The following is a 24,910-nucleotide window of genomic DNA, read 5'->3' on the forward strand; positions in this document are numbered from 1 at the left end:
TTCTCCAGAGACCCCCTCACGTTCCCACTCACAACCTCTCTTTCTCAAAGGTAACCACTGCTCTAACTTCTAACATAGATTACTTTACCTCCTTCTTTATATATACTTATATAAAAAGATGAAATTTCATGTAAAATTGGAATAAAGGATTTGATATTCTTTTAGGTCTGGATAATATTGCCCAGTATTATGTGTGCAAAATTATCCCTGTATGCTCATGTAATTTGCAGTGCTCTATTGTATTCCACTGTAGGACTGTGCCACAGTGTATGTCCATTCTTCTGTTGATGGACATTTGGCTTGTCTCCAGTATTTGCTACTAGAAATAATATTGTTATGAGCATTAATGGAGGTCACTTTCCATGCAGAGCTATACAGATTAGCTAGACATGTGGTAACCGTTGAATCATGGCACATGCGTATGTCCAGTCTTACACATGCATAAGTTGAATTTTAGTAGATACTGTCTAAATAGTTCCCCAAAGTGTGATTTCCATTCTTTCTATGAGGATATGAGAATTCCCATTGTTCTACATCAACACCACATCCTACATTGTCAATCTTATAAAATTTTAGCCCTTCTTTGAGTGTGGGATAATATCCCATGGTGGGATCCCATGGTATTTTACTTGTAGCTCCTGAATAACTTCCTCCAAACATTAATGTTCAAGCTTTTGTATTCTTTCTTCTAGGGTTTGTTTTAAACACTGTCCTGAAGACAGTACATTTGGACACCGTGCACCCAGGACTGGTTGAGTCAGGAGGCCTCAGAGAACAAACCCCAGTGCCAGCTGAGGAACATCACAGAGTTGCACGTTCAGCTCCTGTATCAGCTTCTGCCCAGGGGGCCGTCTCCTGGTGAATCAGCAAGCCCCAAAACATCATCTCATTTACACCAAAGTCCACGGGTGTTTCCTGCTGACTCAGAGACACTCAAACCAATTTTCGAATAATAGCATTTTCCACCATGCTCAACTATCCAGACCACACCTGAAGACCTGAGAGTTTGTTTGTTCTTCATTACGGAAGCCATGATGTCTCAGGCAAACTGTGCCCAGAACCCAAGTTGTAGAATCATGACCTTCTACCCAACTGAAGAAGAGTTTAATGATTTTGAGAAATACATTATTTATATGGAATCTCAAGGTGCACACCGAGCAGGTGTGGCCAAGATAATACCCCCCAAGGGGTGGGAAGCCAGGAAGACCTACGATGACATCGGTGACATCCTAATCCCCTCTCCCCTCCAGCAGGACGTCCTGGGTAGGGCTGGTGTGTTCACTCAGTACTCCAAAAAGAAGAAGGCCATGACGGTCGGGGAGTATCGTGACCTGGCGAAGAGTGGTAAATATCAGGCACCACCACACGCAGATTTTGACGATTTGGAGAGAAAATTCTGGAAAACCCGGCTCTACAGTTCACCAATCTATGGCGCTGACGTCAACGGCTCCTTATTTGCTAAAAACACCAAGCAGTGGAACCTCAGACACCTGGGAACCATTCAGGATCTGCTGGAGCAGGAGTGTGGGGTGGTCATCGAAGGCGTCAACACACCCTACCTGTACTTCGGGATGTGGAAGACCACGTTTGCGTGGCACACGGAGGACATGGACTTGTACAGTATCAACTATGTGCACTTCGGGGAGCCCAAAACATGGTATGCAGTGCCCCCGGAGCATGGCTGGCGCCTGGAACACCTGGCCAAGGAGCTCTTCCCGGCTAGTGCCCACAGCTGTGGGGCCTTCCTGCGGCACAAGGTGGCCCTCATCTCTCCCACTGTCCTCAGGGACAACAGGATCCCCTTCAGTCGGGTCACGCAGGAGGCTGGCGAGTTCATAGTGACATTTCCGTACGGGTACCACGCTGGCTTCAACCACGGCTTCAACTGCGCGGAGGCCATCAACTTTGCCATGCCGCGCTGGATTGATTACGGCAAAGCGGCCTCTCAGTGCAGCTGCGGGGAGGCCAGGGTCAGCTTTCCCATTGATGTCTTCGTGCGCACCCTGCAGCCCGAGCGCTATGAGCTCTGGAAGCGCGGGCAGGACCGGAAGGCAGTGAACCATGTGGCACCTGCAGCAATGGGCAGCCAAGAGCTGGGCACCTGGAAGGAGTTGTGGGCAACCAGGAGAGCCGCACTGGGCCTCCGGGACCTGCTGCCCCGCCGCTCACTGAGCCCTGCCAGGCATGTGGCTGTGGGGCGAGGGGGTCACCGCCGTGCCCCTAGGCTGCCCGCATCTCGGCGCCATGTGCAGGCCTCTGTTCCTCCCTCTGTGGCTCAGGGCAGGGATGCCACTTGTCGGTCCGTGGAGCGTGGCTCAGCCCTGCTGACAACCCAGGACCCATCTGACCTGGGTCTCCACCCAACTGGCAGGCGTGGTCCTGGCCGTCGTCCTCGGGAGCAGGGGACTCAGGAGCTGACTGACCAGGCCCCGGCCAAGAAGCGCCTCTTGCTCAGCACAGCATGCGCAGCTCAGGATCCTGATGTTCAGGCCCTTTCTTCAGGTGGACCCTCACTGGATAACTCTGCACCACAGAGTCCTGCATCCCTGCATTCTGCTAAGGCTTCTGGGTGCTGCAGTTTCCCTGCACCCTAACCCAGGGGGACATTTTGGTAGCCCGCTTCTCTTACACTTGGAGGCTCCCTAAGTGTGGGCACGTGTACACCTCAGAGCCTTCACAACCTGCGGTGCTGCCATGGGACCTGCTGAGTCCACATTATTGATGACAAACAGCTTATTCTTCCTCCCAGACACCATTATCTCTTTTGACACTGCTGCCAATGAAGTTTCATCCACTGGATGCTTGTCTTTGCAAGTGGTGGTAGAGCAGCTTCTTCAAAGCAACTCTATTCAAGGTCTTTTTTACTTCATGTCAACACCCTCAATTTGGAACACTCTTCTCAATAAAAAATCCCCATATCCAGCTGTTTCTTCATGTCTGATGAATTTTTGCCATACTCAATCTTGGAAAAGCAAAGAACATTCATAATGAAAATTATATAAAGATAGAATGACCTTTGTTCTTACTGCCATGATCTTCCAGGCCTCATTTGTTCTTCTTTTTCCAATTTAGACTATTCATTTGGGGTTGTTCTTCCTTCTTTAATTATGCCTGGATTGCTATATACTTTCCTCTTAAGACTGCTTTTGCTGCATCTCACAGAAGTTGGGGTTTTGTGTTGTTGTTGTCATTTGTTTCCATATATTGCTTGATCTCTATTTTAATTTGGTCATTGATCCATTGATTATTTAGGAGCATGTTGTTAAGCCTCCATGTGTTTGTGAGCCTTTTTGCTTTCTTTCTACAATGTATTTCTAGTTTTATACCTTTGTGTTCTGAAAAGTTGGTTGGTAGGATTTCAATCTTTTTTAATTTACTGAGGCTCTTTTTGTGGCCTAGTATGTGGTCTATTCTGGAGAATGTTCCATGTGCACTTGAGAAGAATGCATATCCTGTTGCTTTTGGATGTAGATTTCTATAGATGTCTATTAGGTCTATCTGTTCTAGTGTGCTGTTCAGTGCCTCTGTGTCCTTACTTATTTTCTGTTTTGTGGATCTGTTTTGTGGATCCTTTGGAGTGAGTGGTATGTTGAAGTCTCCTAAAATGAATGCATTGCCTCCTTTAATTCAGTTAGTATTTGTTTCATATATGCTGGTGCTCCTGTGTTGGGTGCGTATATATTTATAATGGTTATATCCTCTTGTTGGACTGAGCCCTTTATCATTATGTAATGTCCTTCTTTATCTCTTGTAACTTTCTTTGTTTTGAAGTCTATTTTGTCTGATACTAGTACTGCAACACCTGCTATTTTCTCCCCGTTGTTTGCATGAAATATCTTTTTCCATCCCTTGAGTTTACTCTGTACATGTCTTTGGGTTTGAGGTGAGTCTCTTGTAAGCAGCATATAGATGGGTCTTGCTTTTTTTTATCCATTCTATTACTCTGTGTCTTTTGATTGGTGCATTCAGTCCATTTACATTTAGGGTGATTATTGAAAGATAGGTAGTTATTGCCATTGTAGGCTTTAGATTCGTGGTTACCAAAGGTTCAAGGTTAGCTTCTTTAGTATCTTACTGTCTAACTTAACTTGCTTATTGAGCTATTATAAACACTGTCTGATGATTCTTTATTTCTCTCCCTTCTTATTTCTCCTCCTCCATTCTTCATATGTTGGGTGTTTTGTTCTGTGCTCTTTTGTGTTTCCTTTGACTGCTTTTGTGGGTAGTTGATTTTATTTTTTGTCTTTAGTTAGTATTTGGTTGGTCTGCTTTCTTTGCTGTCATTTTATTTTCTCTGGTGACATTTCTATGGGAGCCTTAGGAGTGCTCCCATCTAGAGAAGTCCTTCTAAAATATCCTGTAGAGGTGGTTTGTGGGAGGCAAACTCCCTCAACTTTTGCTTGTCTTGGAATTGTTTAATACCTTCTTCATATTTAAATGATAATCCTGCTGTATACAGTATTCTTGGTTCAAGACCCTTCTGTTTCATTGCATTAAATATATCATGCCATTCTCTTCTGTCCTGTAAGGTTTCTGTTGAGAAGTCTGATGATAGCATGATGGATTTTCCTTTGTAGGTGATCTTTTTCCTCTGTCTAGCTGCCTTTAATACTCTGTCCTTGTCCATGATCTTTGCGATTTTAATTATTATGTGTCTTGGTGTTGTCCTCTTTGGGTCCCTTCTGTTGGGACTTCTGTGTGCTTCTGTGGTCTGAGCACCTATTTCCTCCCCCAGTTTGGGAAAGTTTTCAACAATTATTTCTTCAAAGTCACTTTCTAGCCCTTTTTCTCTCTCTCCTTCTTCTTGTACCCCTATAATGCAAATATTGTTCCATTTGTATTGGTCACACAGTTCTCTTAATATTCTTTCATTCATGGAGATCCTTTTATCTCTCTCTGCATCAGCTTCTCTGCATTCCCATTCTCTGGTTTCTATTCCAATAATGGCCTCTTGCACCTCATCCATTCTGCTTATAAGTTCTTCCAGATATTGCTTTATTTCTGTATTCTCCCTCCCAACTTTATCCATTATCTCTTGCATTTTTCTCTGCAGCTCCATCAGCATGGTTATGACCTTTATTTTGAATTCTTTTTCAGGAAGATTGGTTAAATCTATCTCCCCAGGTTCCCTCTCAGTGGATGTCTGTGTGATTCTGGTCTGGATCAAATTCTTCTGCCTTTTCGTGGCTATATAGGTAGTCATGAGCAGTTGGCGCATGTATTAGCTGGGAGAAGAAAGTCCTTTCCCACTTGCTCTTCACCTTCCTCTCCTGCGAGAACGGCAACCCCTAGCAGCTTGTGCTGGGCAGCTGTGTGTCAATGGGGTCTCTGAGTCTGGCCTGGGCAGCTGTGGGGGGAGGCTCTGCGCAGCTGCTGTTGGCCTGGCCGGTCTCAGGCTACTGCCCTGCTATGGCGGGGCCGCACCAGAGGGGGAACAGGTGGGAGGCTGTTTATCGCCATGAGGGGCCTCAGAGCCTGCACTGCTGCCCAGGGTGTTAGGGCACCTGGAGTTCCCTAGGATTCCCAGCTGCTGGGCTGAGTGTGCTGGGATGCTTCCATCCAGCTGTGAGGCTCCTATTCCTTTAAGACTTTCAAAAAGCACTCGCTTTCCTTTTGTCCCAGGAGTGTCAGCTGTAGGAACCCACTCCCAGGTTTTACGGTTCCATTTCCCTAGTATCCAGCACACCACACACTGTGCGTCTGCACTCCAAGTGTGGATGACTAGGATAAATAAGGGTATTTAGCAGTCCTGGGCTCCCACTCCTCCCCTGCTCCAACTCCTCTCCTCCTGCCGGGGAGCTGGTGTGGGGGGTGCGCTTGGGTCCCACCAGGCCGTTAGCTGTCTTACCCCCTTCATGAGGCACTGGGTTTTTGCAGGTGTAGATGTAGCCTGGCTGTTGTATTATATCTTCTGGTCTCTCTTTAAGAATAGTTGTATTTGTTGTATTTTCAAAAATGTATATGGTTTTGGGATGAGATTTCTGCTGCCCTATTCATGCCGCCATCTTGGCTCCTCCCTCTTCTCAGCTTGTATTTTTATATTTTTAAATATTTTTCATGTCTATGCTCCTGATGGTTCCTTACAACATACCAGTGAAGTCAATGAAGATGGGTATTCTTGTCCTTGTTGGACAGGTGAGAACAGAAAGTATAGAAGGTTTGAGTGTCTGCCAAGTCACCCAGCCAGTTACCCACTAAGTCACCTGGCCAGTCACCCACTAAGTCAGCCATCCAGGTCACCCAGCCAAATCACCCTGCCAAGTCACCTACTAAGTCACCCAGCTAAGCCACTCAGCTACGATACCCATTAAGCCACCCAGCTAAACCCCCCAGCTAAGTCATCCACTAAGTCACCCACTAAACAACCCAGATAATCCACCCAGCCAGTCACCCAGCTAAGCCACTCAGCTGAGTTACTCATTAAGCCACCCAGCTGAACCCCCCAACCAAGTATTTCACTGTCACCCCCTAAGCCACCCAGCTAAGGCCCCCAGCTATCAGTCACTCAGCTGTCACCCAGGTAGGTTGGAAGGACGCTGGTGAGGGAGTGAGACATGCAGGGATGATGACGTGGTGACCAGCTTGGGGGGGAACCTCAGGTGACACACTTCACACGGCATGTTCAGTCCTTTGAGGAGGAAAAGGGTGGTCTGCCTCCTGGGCTATGTCCGCTTTGCACCTCATCCGCTGAGCAGACAAGAAACTTTCCTGAGTTGCTTGACTCTTGCTGTCAGAAAGATCATCATGTGAAACCCTTGTCTTACTGAGGGGAAACTGAGACCCAGAAAAGTTAACTAACTTTCTCAAGGCCACACAGTAGGTTAACAGGGAACCAACAGAACCAACTCCAGATGTGGGTGTTCTGACAAAGATTATTGCCCACCTTCCAGAACCCTCTCTGGCCTTTCCCTTCTTGCAGTTAAATTACCAGTGAAAGGAGCAAAGCTGTAACAATATTGAGACAACTCCATTCAAGTGGGGGTTTTGGACATGGGGTTTTGGAGGACTTCACGCTAACACTGTCCAAGGCTAACAACCCCAGCAGAAGTCTTGGGGCTCTCAGAGCTCCCACGGCACCTCCAAGTGCTGTCTCCTCCTAGCACCCACAAACTGCGCCTAAGCCCAAACAGCCTGTGGCAGAGGCCAGCCGCTACTCCCTCCGGGACAAGGAAGAGCCTGGGCTGAGGCAGCTGCAAGCACAGGGCAGAGAGAAGAGTGAGCAGGTCCCAGAGATGGGGCAGCGTTACGCTGGCCATAGTCAGGAAGGAGGGGTCCTCCTGATAAGTTTGGGAAGCAGTTGCAAGCCACTGACTTGTTTTCCTATATCTCCATGTGTTGATACTTATTACTTGGCTTGTTATCTGCTGGTTATTTAATCTATGTTTTGTAATTACTTCCCTTCTATCTTTCCCTCAGATGGTCATGCTTTTTTATTTGCTTTGAAACACGGACCTACATTTTCACAGGTGCAGGAGTCAATTATGCTGCCAACTTTCCCATCGTGTTCAGTGAAATGGCTCAGTCATGGTCTGGATGCCTTGTCCCCCAGCCCCACCCTGGTCAGGGAGCCCTCCCAGCCCTGAGCTTTCCCCACTCCTTGTCAGCTTGGACCCCAGAAGGCTGGGAGGCCAGGGAAAGAGGAAAGGCTTCCCCAGGATCTGGCTTCCCCAGGAAAGGCTTCCCCTGGGTCTGTTGTGGGCATGGGTGGTAGGGATAAGACAGGCAGCATGGCAGCAAGGGTGGATGGCGGTGGTTTCAGGGATGAGTCTTCATGGAGCTCAGTGTCTGAAGTACCTGATACACAACACGCATGTCTGCCTGGGCTGGCCCTTGGAAAGGTGGAAACCACGTTCTCCAAGTGGGAACTGCACCAGGGCCTGATAAGTTCGAGGGCATTTGCAAGTAAAATAGGGAAACCATTTAAAATCAGGCTTTACCAGAAAATCCAGGCCCTCCTGCTGCTGTTCTTAGAAAATCTCAGGTTTCTGTAAAGGGCACAGAGGGAGCGAGCATCCTGGCTAAGGTCCAGGTCTAGTTTTACCATTCACATGCTGGGCGTGGTTCGGCAGACCACTCAACATTTCTGAACCCAGAGTGCAATTTACCACGGGGATGTTAATACCTCAGAGGATTACTGCAGAGGTGAAATGCACTGAAGTGCAGATGACACTTGCTTTCTGATTTAGTAACTAGAAGATTAACAAAAGAGATCATTGATCTAGTTTATCACCTGCATTCTCAGTACTTGGTATCAACACAAGAAGCAGCAGATTCAGATCATGCTGCCCTTGTTACCACTGTTCTCACTGTCTGAACCTAGGAATCAAACAGATCTGGATGGCGGGGGACATTTGTCTGTGAAAGTGATTTTCAGGCTAATGTGCTAATAAATATTAGTTTCTCCATTTGCTCATGTAGCACATGTTCATCAAGCTTCTGCTGTCAGAGGAGCCCCACAGTAGAGTTGGGAGCCCATCCATGCCATGTAAGGCTCTGCGGCTTGCAGGGCATGAGATGCAATGCCATGACTCCCTGACCTGAGAGACAGGTCCTCCTTTGTACATGGCCAGGAAGAGGCACCCAATCCAGACTGGGTCAGGGAGAGCCTCCCAGAGAGGGTGACGTCTGTGCTGGAGAAGTAGGGGACGCAGAGGGAGGGCATGTGAAAGTACCCAGGGCACAGTCCTTCATTCACTCACTCATTCATTCTGCAAGTACTTATGAGAGCCTGCTGTGTGTTGGGTGCTGGATGGAGGGTGGCATAGAGCAAACACTTGCCTCTGCCCCCACGCAGCTGGCTTCCCGGTTGGAAGAATGTCCTGAGCATTTGGAATTCAGACACTGTTAGGTGCTCTGCAAATAAACTCCAAAATCTCAGTGCCTTAATGACTGATAAATTCTTTTCTAATTTCTAATTTGTAATGAAAATTTCAAAATGTGTCCATTGAGTTCATTGGCAGGAGGCTGGCAGTAAGGGGGCAGGATTATGGAGGACGGTATTTTGGGGGCACGACATCCATCACAAGGCATATGGATTGAGCACATCTACTTACCAGGGGGCTGGGAGGTCAGTCTAACCAGGTCCAGGAGGAGGACAAAACAGATTTGGTAAACATCTCTGCCTTAGGAAGAGGGACAAAAATCAAGACAACTAACATAATTTCAGTTTAGTGACAATTGCTGTAGAGAAAAGAGTGATGTAACAGTAAATGAATATCTGTGTGCATTATGTGACTCTCCGTGTGAGCGTCTGCAGATGACCATGTGGCCGCGAGCCTATGTTCTTGCTCCTGAGTGTGTTTCTGTGTGTGACAGCACGACTGTGCATTAGGATGACTGTCACCTGCTTCTGTGTGAGTCAAGAGGCAAACCTCTGCTCTGGCAGGCCTGTCACACAGCTGGAGGGGACTGGATCCTGAAGGGTGACTGCCCAGCGGTGCAAGATGGGACTGAGAGTTTGGGGATGTGTGGACTCCTTATTGGGTCCAATGGGTATCTGTCTCAATCAGGAATCTGATCTCTACAGCCTATGCCCCAAACTTGTGCCATGGGGAAGCTGTCTACTTCCTTCTCCTGGGAAATCCCTGTTGTAGCCAGAGGGCACTGCCAGGTTCAAGGAGCTGGTCTGGGTGTGCCTGGTGAGGGGCCAGGGGCCGGTGGGGTTGGCTCCCCTGCCCTTCCCCACAAGTAGGCATAATCTGGGTGCCCAAACCCCAAGGTGCTCTTTTCAGTACTGTGATTTAATTGTGAGGGCCTCACTAAAACCACTCTGAACATAAATGAGAAGTAACCTTTGACAGAGTAGGGGTGGCAGTCACCTGAACATTCAGAGAGCTGGAGGTGATTTCAGCTGAAGCTAAGTGAAATGAGAGAAGCGTATTCCTGAGGCTGACTCACACAGCACTATATATGAAGCCTTAATGATGACAAACCAGTGATGGAGAAAATACAGTCCCTTTCCTGTTAACCAGTCACGGATATACACATTCTCCCCAGACTGTGGAAGGTAAGCTCCAAAGCTGTATTTCACATCCCACTACTTTATGAATACTTGGACTGGAGCACAGCGCACAGACACACACACGAGCCCCTGCCCCAGAGCCAACCTTGCAGAGACCCAGCCTGGGCCGCCTCCCAGAAGGTGGAATCTCTCCTGAGGCAGAGACCGTGGGTGGCCAGTGAGCTCAGTGGGGTGCAGCCAAGCTGAAAGCCAGCGCCAAATGGAAAGCTCGCCTTTGTGCAGAGCCCAGAGTGGCAGATGCCCAACACTCCCCAGTCGTTGCTCGGGCCTGTGAGGACCCTGTGGGAGGTGGTCTGAGTCACATCAGAGCTAAGCCCCCGGGGAAGGCTGTGTCTCTCCTCCAGAGATGCCATTTGCTATCCAGCCTCTGGGGGAGGGATGCGCAGTCACTGTCATTTTCTGTGGTGACACCTGCTGGCAGGGAGGGTGTCAGGAGCACCTGACTTGGTGCCTGAAGACCTGAGCACCAGCCCTTGCTCCACGACACCAAGCACGATTTCCTCCTCTCAGCCAAAGCTCCAGGCTCCCAAATGCGCACGGGTGTCTGTAACTCCAGGGGGAAAATACTTTCCCAGCCTGGGGGAAAACACCTTTGAAAATGAAATCAGTCAAAGGGAGAAATTAAGTGGGAGAAACCCATTTATATAATTACAAGCAGTTGTCCATATCTGCTTGCCCATGTCTCTGGTGACCCGGCTGCAAAAAGGGACCCCACCCAACCTCTCAGGTCCAGATATGCCCTCCTTCCCAATGTAATCACCTATTGATGTGGAGATGGACTACTCCTTTCCACCACCCAGAAACACTTATTTATATGGAGATGCACTAAGGCCAGGCAAGAGATTCTGGAAATATTGCAATTTTACCCACAGTACATCCCTCCAGAAATCTCACCTCACAATCTACTCACTCCCCATCTTCTGCAATGGCCCTTGGGTGAGAAAACTGAAGCCCTGTAACCAGACTAATAATACACAATAACAACAACAGTAACATCATAATAATCCTCAAGCTGAAGGATTCAGCTAGGTCCAAAGTCCTATCAGATTAAGTTCATAGCTCATCCATTCCACAGGTGGTCGGTGGTTGAACAGGTAGGGAGTCCAGAGCAATCACCAGGCAGCAGCTGCATCCAGGAGCCACGTCCAGGCCAGAGGAACTGTAGGAGAAAATAACCTTAAGGGCAATAAGATACATGTTTTAATGACACCAGCATAGGCAAATCTTGTCCATCGGGTAGGATGCATGCAAGAGAGTGCTCCTGTGATAGCACAGTGGCAGGAATGGGTTCTCATCCTGGTCTAGTATATTAGACTTTCACTCCCCGAACTATGGGAGTTACAGATGGGTTCATATATAGATCTATGGAAGGTACATGCACCGGCTGTAAAGATAAAAAAAAAACTTTCCCATAAATGCTCTTACCTCCCAGATGTTTTGGTTCACTACTGTGATCTTTGGGGGCCACTCTGCTGTTACTGCAGGAATACACAGGAGGCCAGCTTCCAGGCCTTTTCCCCAAGATGTCAGGAGGGCCAGCCATTGCTGGTCTATGTGTCGAAATGTCCTGGGCTACATCCACTTAACTGTCTCCAAAGTTTAATGCAGTAGGGGCTGGTAGAAGGATGTTTCTCTGCTGGCCATATCCTGGCTTAAATAGCAACAAGGTGTGTGAGCATATCCACAGGGTCAAAGCTCCTTTATGTGGCTTCTCATTCAAATGCCACAGCACTGTCCATAGACGAGCTGACCAGCCCTGTAGATTATTGTTGTCTGACTTCAGGCCAGATTTCAACAAACCATTGTACCTCTCTATCATGCCTGCCCCAGTAGGGTTATATGGTATATGAAACTTCCACTTTATCCTAAAATGCTGTACCCATTCTTATAATGCATGTCCAGTAAAATGGGTGCCTTGATCACTGTCAATCACCTGAGGCTGGCTATAGGCTGCAAAGAGATGCTCTAGACCCCTTCTGGTGGTTTGCTGAGCTACATGATGTGCAGGGAAAGTGACCAACAGGCCAGTAGCTGTATCCACACAAGTCATGGCATACCAATATCCTTCTGATATGGGCAGTGGCCCAATATGGTCTATCTGCCACCTGAGAAGGATTATCAGCTCCTTTACTATTGTCCCGTGTTGCTGTGGGACTCAGTGCAAATCCCTCTTAGAGCTCACAAAGCACTCTTTCCAGGCTCTGCTGACTTCTTCAAAGGTCAACAGCAAGCCCTTCTGACAGGCTATAGCCCACATTATCTTTTGCCCTGTGTGCAACAAACCATTGGGCTACATCAGAGGCAGGCTTTCCTTCTAGCCAACGCACCTGGAAAATGTGTCTGCTTCATCATTTCCTGGGGATGCCTAAAGCAACTGGCCAGTCACATGATATATGGTAACAGTCGTAGTCTGACCAGAGGCCCATAGATCTTACCACAGCTCTTGCCCCCAAAGGGGTCAGTGACCAACCATTCAGGTGGCATGGTACCATGTCAGTAGCCACAGAGTCAAGCGCCAATAGACGGCCCAGCTGTCAGTGCAGACAACTATGTGGGAGAGCTCCTGGGTGATCACAAGCCATACTGCCCACAACTCAGCCCATTGGCTGCTTTTCCCCTCTCCATCCTCCATTCATATTCTCTCAGACTTAGGTTGGAAAGCCACAGTCCTCCACTTCAGGAGGCCATCTGTACAGATGTAAGCATCTTCAGGTATAGGGTTTTTTCCCTCCTGATAGGGACTCTTGGCTACCAGTAGTTCAAAAGCAAATTCTTTTCTGTTTTCCACTGGTACAGGTCACTGGCCCCAATAAGTGTTGGAGTTCTCCACTTAAAGGGCTATTGGAGAGGGCGCTATGCTGCTGTAAGTATGTACCCCATATGACCAGTGTAGATGTCTGTCCATGCCACTCTGTGGCATTTGGGTCCTGTCTCTCACCCACCCCATGATAGGACAGGTGGTTATTATCTTGATTGGAGCTGTTCTGGTGATGGGCTCCATAGCCAGTAAGACATGATGCATAGCAGCCAGTTGCTTCTCTATCAGGGTATACCAGATCTCTGTGCCTTTCCATAGTTGTGACCAGAATCCAACAGGTTGGCATGTCCATTCAAGCTGCTGCCAAAGGCCCCACCCATGAACATCTTTGGTTACATGAACATCTAGCTCACAGGGCCTTGGTGAGTCCATTACACTCAAGGCCTATGTGGCCTTGACTGCTGGCTTAGCAGCAGGAAAAGTTGCTGCACATATTTCATCCCAGTCCCACCTGATGCCCTTTCACACCAACTGGTATAATAGCTTCAGAATTTGTGTCAAGTGTGGGATAAACACTCCCCAGTAGCCTAAAAGACCCAAAACGCTGCTAATACTGCCACAGTGGTAGGGGTAAGGAAAGCCTGTACCTTGTCTATGACTGCTTCAAGAAAAACTTTAGTTTTACCTGACTAGACAACCCCCAAGAACTTTACAGACAAGCCATGTCCCTGAACCTTGGTGCTGTTCACAGCCCATCCTTTCTCCTGTAGATGTTGCAGCAGTCTAGGAACTGCCTCTCCTAAATCTGCAAGAGATTCAGATGTGAGCATACTATCGTTAATGTAGTGATACAGCCTTACCGTTTGTGGTTTCTTCCATGTGACCAAGTCCTTGGCTACAAGTCCATGACAGATGGTGGGACTGTGGAGATACCCCTGTGGAAGGACAGTGAACATCCACTGCCGGCCTTCCTACATGAAGGCAAACTGTTTCTGACTTTCATGTGTTATGTCAGTAGTGAAGAAAGCATTAGCAGGGTCCACAACATAGTGATACGTCTCTAGTTCATAACTGAGTGTGTCCATAAATGCTGCTATAGAGGGGACAGCAGCATGCAAAGGGGGTGTGATTTCATTCAATTCCCTGTAGGCCACAGTCATATGCCAGGAGACATCTGGCTTTCTCACTGGCCACACCAGGGCATTAAAAGGACTATGAGTGGGCTTTATGATGCCCACCTTCTCCAATTCCTATAGAGTTTCTCCAATTGCCTTGTGTCCCCCAGGCAATTTATACTGCTTAATACTTGTCACCCGCCGAGGTACGGGCAGAGCTACAGATGGGTGCTTAGCATGTACCCTCAGAACTGCCTTTACCACATGTACCCTTAGTCTGAACTCACCTGCAGTGGTAACCACAGGCCCTGCAGGATATCTACCCCCAAAATATATTCATGGATGGGAGAAGTGTACACAGTATGCTCCTTTGGGGGTGATGCCCTATCCCCATGGGATTTGGGCTTTCTTCACTCTACTTGTCTTACCTACATAGTCATCTCTCACACAGGGGTACCAGGAAAACGCTCAGGGTTTCATAAATCAGGGAACACTCAGCCCCTGTGTCCAGCAGCACCAGGACAACACGTTGTACATACAGCAGGGACCAATAAATTACTAATTCAACATGTGGCCTCTGGTTGCCACCACATCCCCCAAAGTGGGGGCCTTGACCCCCACCTCAGTCAAGCCATGAAACCCAATCATCATCCTGTGGGGGGGGGAGAGACAAATCCTGAGTACTGCCCCCCAGGAGTCTTGCAAGGACACAGGCCAGATATGGGGCTTTGCATGCTGCTTCCGTGTCCTGGACCTCAGCGGCTGGAACTGCTGCTCTGGCTTTAATTGGTGCCACACTTCTAACAAGATCTTATTTGACTACCCATCAAGTTTTTCTTTCACTACCTCAGCCTTTATCAAATCACCCCACATCTGTGTCCTTGAGACCTTCACAGGGCCCTTTGCACATCTCCTTTCAGTTGTAGCCCATACTTTCCTCTGTGCCCTTATTGTTTCAACCTCCCCCAGATCTTCTAAAGTACAAGTAGCCTCACTTACGGGTTGACCTGGTGGGGGGCGGGGGCAAGAATAGTCACTAGGGACCCAAAGAGAGATGGGGGAGCTGCATGCAGCACCAGGTTTCTCATTCCTACAGTGAACAGCTCCTCACTGGGGCCCTGGGGGTCCATATTATAGATGATATTTTTCATGTCCAACTCCCGTAATACGTGCTGTAGTTCCACATATGTTTCCCAGCTGGTGTTTAAGTACGGTATATCACCCTGATTAGGCCAAATTGCCCTCATGGCTGCTGTCAGCCAGTCCAGAAGGGCCTGATTCCCTGAGGTGTGAGGGGCACTTGGCCACTGCTGCTGGAGGGAAGGGTGAGTCATCAGGGAAGCCAGTCCACCCATTTCAGAACCCAGCATAACAATGTTTTCCAACCCCATATCCCAGACACACAAAAGCCATGGAGGCAGAGGTTCCGAAAGCTTCTGCTGAAACTGGAAGCTCACGTCCACCAGCTCATCTTGGGTAGGAGCGGAGCATGGAGTGCCCTACAACCTGGGGAGGGGCAGGCTCTTCCCCTGAGGAGCCCATGGCTGTTGAGTTTTTATTTTCTTAATTACAATCAGGTGGGCCTTTAATATGGGAGAGGCTGGTGCCTCTGGTGGTGGCCTTGGCAACAGACTGGCCCTCAGCCGCATCCCTCATCCTCCAAGGACAGCTCCTCTGCCATCTCCGGGGCTGAAGGGCTCTTTCCTCCCCCTCCCGCAAGGCCTCCTGCAACACGGATTCTGCTGCCTCCTTCCTTGCTGCTAATGCATCTCCCAGGAGCGCAACCTGTCTTCTCAATAACTGTCCCTCTCCCTTAAGGGCATCCCATAGGTCATTGCTCAGCTCCTCCAAGTGATGGGGAAGTGTGTCTCTCACCTGCCGAAGTCTCTCTCCTTGATAACCCTTTCCACTGTCTAGAGAAACAGATAAATATATTTCCCCCGGAGTTACGACTATAAGCTGACCAGCTGGGTGTGGGGTTCAGTGGGGGCCAGAGAGGAGGAGTCTGGAGCATACAGACAAGTAAGGCACGGTCCCTGGGGTCAGGGAGCTCATGTTAGCAGAGCAGATGTGGACAGTAACAAGATGGAATTTTCAGGCCCGGATTTAATAAAGCAACTCTACTACATGGGTAGTCCATGATGTTCAGGGGGTGGTGAGGGAACTTTCTAGATCCAGTAGGAGTTTGTAAGCAAAGATGGGATTGGGGAGGGGAAGGCAATAAGGACAGAGGGACCAGCATGTGTGATGGCTGGTGTGTTGGGGTACAGCTGCCCCCTACACATATGGGTGTCTGCTTCCCTAAATGATCTCCCCATCACTCCACAGGGGGCTGAAGAGGTCAGACATGTGCTCTTCCAGTTTGTTTTCTGACTAGTTCATGGGACTGTGACCCAATCTTTTCCAAAAAGCTTGAGGCAAAGTCAGATGCAGAGTTTGGGACAAAGTTTTTCCTCCTTGGTGAACACTTGGAGGGAAGAAAATGCCCCACTTCTTTGTTTCATGACAAGGTCATGCCTACATTTCAGGCTGGGACCTGCTACTGCCATTCTGCAAACAGGAAGAGGGATGTCTGCAGTCTGTGAGGATGCGAGCTGGAAAGATGCCATGAGGGAAGTCCTTGATGTCATTGTCCCCCTGCTCTGCTGACCTGAGCAGGCACCGCTCTGCATCCAGACTTGTAGTTAGAACCTGAGGAAGTGACTGTCCTTACAATGGTGTCCCAGCTAGTGGATATCTCCACACTTGCAGCTGGAAGCACACTCACAGGTGTGGGGGATGGACAGACATGATAGGGGGAGGCAGGCTGGCAAGGAGCCTAATCCTGCCCTGTCCACACTGGACTCGCAGGCAGGCTGTCTGTGTCTGTGGAGGCAGTTCTATGCTATGGGGCATGCTAGGAGCTGAAGTTCCTGGCCTCCTTGAAGGCCTCTTGTCCTCTCAGAGCCCATTGATGACCTGTTTTGGTGTGCAGACTCTGTTTACAGTGCACGGTGTTTGAGTCTGAGACAAGGGACCTCTGCTGTAGACCCCTACCACTGCCCCTCACACCAGGTCTGCTGGCCAAGAGCTGGCCCTTCCTGGAGGCTTGGGTGACATGGATGTCTACCTACCATGCATGTAAGAGATGGAAAAGAGTTATCTAAGCAAACAGACACATGCACACACACACCTAACTCAAGCATGTTCATGCACACACAGACTTAGACACACACATACCTACATGCACACATATATACACATAGGCCTGCATGCACACATACACACATGCATACTTGAGGACATTAACTGGCCTTCATAATTATGTCCTTGGTTCCCTGAAATAATTAAGAACCAGAAAGACACATAATTTGAAATATGGTCTCGACAACAAGTGATTTGAAATTTGTTTTTTGAAAAGACTGAAGTTCACCTACAGAGTAATTTCAACCCAGGGCCACAGCACAAAGGCCAATCAAGGCTGCATTTTCTGCTCCCAGCCCTGCCCCCTTTGTGCTTGTTAGTTGAGGCATCATAAATAGGGGGGTGCCACATGAGGTTGGTGAGGCAGGCAGGGCTGAGGCCTCAGGTGACCTCAGCCTGGGAGAGGGCAAGGGTCCCCGACTCCTTACCAGTGGACTGGGGGGCAGATGATAAGGGAAGAGTGTTTGGGGCCTGAGATCTCTCCTTCCCCATTTCTGGCTTTGTTTCTTAAAAGGATCCTGGTGTAAACCAGGCAGGGTTGGCAACACCCCACAAGCAAGGGCTCTTAGTGTCTTGCTGAGTTCTCCTGATAACTAAAGCAATCTTCTCCTCTGAGCCCGCAGAATTCCTTCTCTATTGCCATATGTTTTTCTTTCTTTCTTGGATATGTTTCTTTACCATTTGTTCTTTGCTGAGAAGAATGTTTCCCTGTGTAACTCGTGTCCCACACCTGGTGAAATCTATTTCTGCCCAGTGGTGGTGGTTGGTTAGCATCAGTCAGCCTCCAGCAACTCCAGCCTGGTCCCAGCCTCTGCTGGAGGTCAGGCATCTGGAGGCCCAGGGGGACCTTCCCTGCCATCCCGGAGATGGTCACATCCTCTAGGTCTGCAGCCTTGACAAAGCCGGCTTCGTAGTTCCGAGTTCATGCTTTGGATTTCACTGTCGCTCTCTCATGGAGGACATCCTGTGCGGCAGGGTTCTGTGTGCGCTAAGTGAGACGCATGGGATATCCTGCAACACACACAGCACAGGGCAAATGTTTGGTTTTACATCAGGAGGGAAAGAGCAGGAGGAATGGAGCTCGCCTGGCAATTTGGGAGGAGAAAGGAAGTCAGCCCCATCCCCATCTAGGTGAGGGAGGGTCAGGACTCCTTGTTTCCTGTTAGGAAGAGGCTGAGGGGACGCCATTCCTGGTGGCCAGGACTTCCCCACTCCTCCTACAGTGTCCTCGTACGTGAACAATGCCCCTTGGTGCCCGAGGCTGAACCAGGCCCACACAGCAGGGCGTGGGCAGAGCTCTTCTGTGCTGGCCCCTTTGCTTCCCAGGCATCCATGTATCTAAGCCTCCTGAGAGGCTGTGGGCCACACATTGTCACATTTCTATTTTGCAGACACTAAAGCAGGGGCTACACTGCCCCCCAAGCTCCTGCAGCTAACAATCGGGAGGCCTGGGATGTGAGCCTAGGCCATCTCACCCCAGAAGGCACCTTACCTACATAGGACGCTGCCTCCACACTAAGCTCATGGCCACTGGACATCTCATACTGGGTGACCACTGGTGCTTCAGCCCAGGGATGTGTGACTGCCGTCACTTTCTGTCAGCAGATGTGCACTTGCAGGAGAGGCTGGCTCACGGATGTGAGGAGAACCGAGGAGAACACGGCAAGTGGGTCCGAAGTGGGCCCCAGACTCCTAGCCTCTCAGGGCATGCCTTCAGGGACCAACCCAGCTGCTGGTCCTATGGGAGGGGTCAGGGGTTAGGAGCTCAGTGATGGAGGGCAGCAGTGGGTGGATGGCTGGTGGGAGAGGAAGGTGGGTAAATGGGGAGAGCGGCTGGGAAGGGAGGAGGGTCAGGCTGGTGAGGGGAAGGGAGGAGGGGAGAGGGATGGGAACAGCAGTGGAGAAGAGAGGAAGGGGCGTGGAGGGGCTGGAAGGGAAGGGGGCGGGGGAAGTGATGGAGACAGGGGTGCAGTGTGGTAGGTGAGGGCCCTGGGGCAGAGAGAGCATGCAGTCACCCTGGGAAGCAGGGAGCAGGTCAGGGGGAGGGGCCCTGTGCACCAGCAGGGATGTCAGAGCTGCTGGGAGGAGAGCGCTGCTGTCTGAGGGCTGGCCGGCTGCCTGTCCAGCTGCACTGTGGCTGCAGAGGAAGTGCTGAAGATGGGCTCTGCCGTTCCTGGTTGGGAGCAGTAGCTCGGCTGGCAGGAGCTTTGGAGGTTCATTAGGTGCAGAAGTTAGAGGAGCTCTACAGCTGTGGCCAGCTTCATGCTCCCCCTGAGATACCGCCTGGGAACAGGGGATGCAGAGCGCGATCCCTGTGTCTTGGGGCTTTGCCCTGTCTGTTGCCCTGAGCTCTGACCAGCCGCAATCTGTGGCTCAGATTTTGCTTCATGTGTCCATGTGGCTGGCCATGGTGCCCAGATGTCTGGTCAAACATTAATACAGATGATTTAATAATATGGGTTGAATCACTGTGCTGTATACTTTAAATCAGTGTATGATTGTATATCAACAATACTTTGATTATAAAAAAATACATTAATCTGGATGTGTCTGTGAGGGTGTTTTTGAACAATATTAACAGTTAAATCAGTGGACTTTGAGTAAAGTAGATTGCTCTCCAGGAATGGGTGGGCCTCATCCAATCAGATGAAGGCCTGGATAGAACAAAAGGCTGACATCCCCAGAGGAAGAGGGAATTCTCCAGTAGACAGGCTTCAGAGATAAACTGCAAATTTGGCTCTTTCCTTCTGGCCCACCCTGCAGATTTTGGAATGGCCAGCCTCCTTACGGATATTTGTTCTATGCTTATTCATGTGAGATAATTCCTAAAATAAATTTCTGTCTCTATACCCATGCTGTTGGTTCTGTGTCTCTGGAGGACCCTGACGGACGCAGGGAGTAGCCCAGACCCCTTTCTCTGCGAGTCTGTCTCTAACGCGGTGGCTCAGGCTTCTCAGAAGGCACCGTCTGCCACAGGCGGATGAAGGAGCCCCTGGCCGATCTCGCCGTGCACAGTGAGACGTGATTCCCCGTGAGCGTCCCTTTGTTGGTCTCCGTGAGGCCTCCAGCTTCCTGACTCCCACAGCCTCCCGTCTATAGAGGGAGCGGGTGTGAAGGCCTCCGGCGTGTGTGACTCTCCCCAGGCATCAGTCACCGTAGCTGTTTGCCTTTTCCTCACCTGGAGAGCCCAGAACTTAGAACAAGGAACACACGTGCCTTGGCCCCTTTGGGCGACTCAGCAAGTTCCGCAGCCCGGGTGCCCAGTAAGCAACAGAAATCTTTTCCTCCCACCGCTGGAGTCTGGAAGTCCGAGATCAGGGTGCCAGCCTGGCTGGGCTCTGGCGTGGGCTGCCTTCCAGGTGGCAGTCTGCAAACTTCGGGCTGTGTCCTCACGTGGAAGGAAGGTAAGGGGAACCACGGGGGAGCCTCTTAAACAGCACTAATCCAATCCACGAGGGCTCCACCCTCATGACCTGATCGCCTCCCAAAGCCCCACCTGCTAATGTCATCAAATTGGGAACTATGATTTCATAGATGGACTTTGGGGGACACAAATGTCAGATCCCAGCTACATGCTTCAGCCAACTCCCTAGTGGGGTGTTTTTCACATTCAGCTCATGAGAGCTGTAGTGATTCTAGAGGGGCCCCAAACTAGCCAGAGAGCGTGAGGTGCCTGGGTGCATGTGTAGGTGTGTGCGTGTGTTGGGGGGGGCTTCAAACCGAGCAGCTCTGTGTCCTCAGCCTTACCCGAGGGGGCAGAGGCCTTGTTTGAATGACATCAAAAGCTCCTATTGCCCCTGGAGAGTCAGATACCAAGGAAAGAGCTGTGAATATTAACCACAGTCCTTGTCCTTCAGAAAGTCTGGGCCTGATGGGGAAACAGTTCCATGTGGCTGAAAGAGCATGAGGCTGGCAGGCTGACATTCTAAGTGGGGGCACAGGTGAGAACTGGGAAGCAGTTGAATGGGGGCAATTGTACACTGTGGATGAGCTGCAAAGAAAATACAAAGCATGACTAACAGAGTGGCAGGACAAGGGGGTGTCCAGAGACCCCTGTGAAGGGGCATTTGAGCTGAGACTTGAAGGATGAGGGGCAGTGCAAAGGCCCAAAGGCAGAAACAGGTTTGGTCTATTTGAGGCCCAGGATGGAGACTGATGTGAATGGGCCCTGAGTAAAGGACAGAGGGTGGAAAGCGAGGTGGGAGGACCTATAGGGCCAGAGGATTTGGGACAGAGCAGGCTAGTGGGAGAAGGTGGGCTTGACCCCAGCAGAATCTTCTCAAGGCTGCACAAGCCATACCACGGCACCGGGCCAGGCAGGGCACAGAGAAGGAAACTGCATTCTGGGGTCTATTTAGATAGGCTTTGATGTTTGAGTCAGATTTTGAGGACCCCGGAGGAGCTTGCTGGGGTGGGGAAGGCGTAAAGAAGGCCCTGCAGCCTGTGACAGCAGGAGGTGCTTCTGGAGGCAGTTCACAGTGGAGGCGGTGGGGCTGCGGCCCAAGCTGAGGGCCACTCGTGTCTGACCCTGCACACAGTTCAAAGGGGTTTAGACTTTATACTGGCAGGATGGGGAACACTGGAAGGCTTTTCCTGGGCCAGGGCTCCCCTGAAACCAGAGGTGCTCTGTGTAGACTCTTATCCCTACAGGCTGCTGGGGAGGGCAGGCTGCCAAGACTCTGGGCAGAATACTTTGGAGTGTGGAGGCATGCTGCCCTCTGAGTGGTAGGGGCACAGCCCATGACAGGGTGGGCACGGGCCTTGCGGAGTCCTGCCCACGTGCATCTCAGAGGTTCTAAGGACAGGCAAGGGCAAGTCAAGCATGCAAATAGGTGCTGTGAGGTCGTGGGGGGCCATCGTGCTGACCCTGGCCTGGGAGTGACACACCTGTGTGTGGTTGTGTGCATCTGAGTTCACACACTTGGGCCAGGAAGGTATACATCTTTGTATGTCCAGATGGGTCAAAGACTCTTCCCACACTGTGCATGTGTGTGAGCACACACGCAGTGATGTTGACAACCAAGTGTGCATTTGTATGGCCTGTGTATTCTTGTGTGTGCTTGTGTATATGCAGTCATAATGCAGGTTAGCAATTATTTAGCATGTGCCAGGCTGTATTCTATTTGAAGTGACATAAGCTGCCAGAGCTTGTCCCAGTGCCTTGACTTTGATGAGCATGCTGTGTGTGTGTGAAGATGCACACACATCAGTGGATCCAGTGGTGTATGTGCTCATTCAATAAGGGAAGAGAGATGAAGAAAAAGCTATATTTAATTTTGTAAAGCACTTCTCAAACAGCTTTGTCTGAATTGGACCCGGAACCCTTGAATTTGCAGTAGACTATAGTCTGTACCCAAACACAACTGGCTTTGATGGAGCCTCATTTCAACTCCAGACAGAGAATCCTCATTAAACGAATTCCCCCTTTGCCTGGAGTGGTGCAGAGCCCCATAAACATGCCCTCCTTTGAAAATGGAGCAACCTGTCCTCAGTGCCTCTGACCCTCCAGAGCCGGTTACTACATCAACAGAAGTTATTCCTTGGTTGAGAGACTTTTTAAAACAACTCATCTCAGCACTTGTGATAATTCTGCCTGACCCGACCAGAGGAAAGTCTGGCTTGGGAATTGAATTGTGGATCTGTTAATTGAGAGCTGAAGCTGGAGGCTTTAAAATGTACCCTTGAGGTGAGGAAGCACATTCCACTTCTCTTTACATCTTTTAAATGTGTCCTCATCCCTTCATTTCATATTTCTCTCAATAAATAACAGGATTTCTTGTTGTCCAGTGATGGTCCTCCGTGTGTTATAATGGTAGGGAAAGTCCTCACTGGCTGGAATGAGCCAGAAAGTGGTGTTTACGAGGAAGATAACATACACTTTGCAAGAGAAGTGAGAATAAATGGGTTGTTCCATTTTCTCCAGAAAACAAAAACAAAACAAATCCAACATAATACTCAGATGTGTATACCTGTTGCCAGGCAGGTAGATCTGAGAACAGTGAAGACAGCACTTGGAAGCCAGAGTGGGACTTAAGGCTTTACCTGGCACGTGGATTAAGGTAATTAAACAAAAATTCAGTATCTCCTAAATCTGTACTGAGTTACTTTATGTCTGGAAAGAGAATCCTGATTTTACATAAATGAGAGTCTAATATCTACATCTGTGGTCAGACTCACCTGACACCCGCCTCAGGGACGTGACTGCCAGCCCCAGCCCCACCCTGCTGGCCTGTGCTCCCCGCCTGGCGCCCAGCACACTCTCCCTCGGGGTGCTGCCTCCAGACACCCCCACCCACTGGCCAAGGCTGGTGCTCTAACGCAAAGGGCTTTACACCGAGCTCTACCCGTATTTGCCCAGGCAGGAGGAAGTCTGTTTCAGGGAGCCCTGCTCAGGAAAGACCGCTTTACATCGCCTCCTTCGGCTTCAAAAAGAGAACGGCTGTGTGTTCTGTGACTACACCCGCTTTCCCTCACTGGGATCTCTGTGAATAAAGGGCTGGTTATTTTGCTCTGCTCCAGTACATGGCAGGCTTCCCTCAGAACAACGTGCTTGCGCTTTACTTCACTTCTGTATTCAGTTGCTGTCATTGCTGTTTAATCAGTTTTATTAACGTATAATTTACATTCAATAAGAGTTATCAACTTAAAGTATACAATTTTGATGCATTTTGACAAGTATGCATAGTAGAATATCTATCACCACAATCATTTATAGAAGATTTTCCTTATGTCCATTTTAGTCCAGCCCCCATGATCCCTGGGAATTGACACCCATATTTCCTTTTCTGTCACTGTGTCTTTTCTTTTCCAGAATTCATGCAGTCTTTTGCATCCATCTTCTTTCACTTAGCATATGGCTTTTGATATTCATTCATGATGTTATGTACATGGCTGGTCATTCATTTTCATTGTTGAGTAGTGTGTCTTTGTACTGATATGTGACAGTTTATTCTGTTTTTTGCAGTTTGAGGCTATTATAAATAAAGCTGCTGCAGACATTCCAGTGGAAGTATCTGTGTGTGTATCCATTTTAATTTCTCTTGGATAAATACATAGGAGTGGGGTGCTGGGTCATATGGTAAGTGTAATCTGAACATTGTATAAACTGACAAATCATTATCAAAGTACTATCCCATTCTGCATTTCCACCAGTAATGTATGAAAGTTCTAGCTCCACATTCTTGCCAAAACTTGGTTTCACCAGTCTTTCAAATTTTGATCATTCTAATGGATGTGTAGGAGTTTCTTATTTTGGTTTCAATTTACATTTCCTTAATGTGTAATGATGTTGAACATTTTTGTTACTGATATATCTTCCTTGATAAAGAAAATATTTATCGTGTTATTTGTATTCATAGCATTGAATTTTGAGGATGTTTCATATATCCTAAAGTCAAGTATGTGTTTTTTTCTATTTTTTAAAAATTGAAGCATAGTTGATATACCATCTTATATTGGTTTCAAGTATACAACACAGTGGTTCAACAGTTAACTGTATTATTAAGTCCACAACCCTACTAGCGCAGTGACTATCTGTCAACATGGGAAGGTGCTAGAGAATCACTGGCTATATTCTCCATGCTGTACTACCATCCCCATGATCAATTTACATTATGATTGAGAATTTCTATGCTCCTTTATTCCCTCCACTGTCCCCTCCCACTCACTGTCAGTCACATGAATCTACTACTATTTCGTTCATTTTTGTTTTGTTTTGTTTTTAGGTTCCACAAATAAATGAAATCATTTGGTGTTTGTCTTTCTTCACCTGGCTTATTTCACTTAGCATGATATCCTCTAGGTCCATTCATGTTGTCACAAATGGCAAGATTT

The 24,910-nt window shown here is 48.9% G+C and overlaps 2 protein-coding genes across 2 annotated transcripts in view; one reads left to right on the forward strand and one right to left on the reverse strand.

Annotated features, from left to right (window-relative positions):
- LOC118971619 (uncharacterized) overlaps positions 1-24,910 on the reverse strand; it is a 605,019-nt gene that overhangs the window by 7,380 nt on the left and 572,729 nt on the right. The gene's annotated exons all lie outside the window — the stretch shown is intronic.
- LOC140843011 (lysine-specific demethylase 4D-like) lies at positions 767-2,895 on the forward strand. The gene has a single exon (XM_073239957.1). The coding sequence runs from the start codon at positions 1,032-1,034 to the stop codon at positions 2,592-2,594; it is 1,563 nt and encodes a 520-aa protein (XP_073096058.1). The 5' UTR covers positions 767-1,031; the 3' UTR covers positions 2,595-2,895.

The sequence above is a fragment of the Manis javanica genome, chromosome 6 (assembly GCF_040802235.1).
Source record: "Manis javanica isolate MJ-LG chromosome 6, MJ_LKY, whole genome shotgun sequence".
Lineage (NCBI taxonomy): Eukaryota > Metazoa > Chordata > Mammalia > Pholidota > Manidae > Manis > Manis javanica.

Coding starts and splice junctions, on each gene's coding strand:
- LOC140843011 (XM_073239957.1), top strand. CDS start 1,032: ATGATGTCTCAGGCAAACTGTGCCCAGAACCCAAGTTGTAGAATCATG.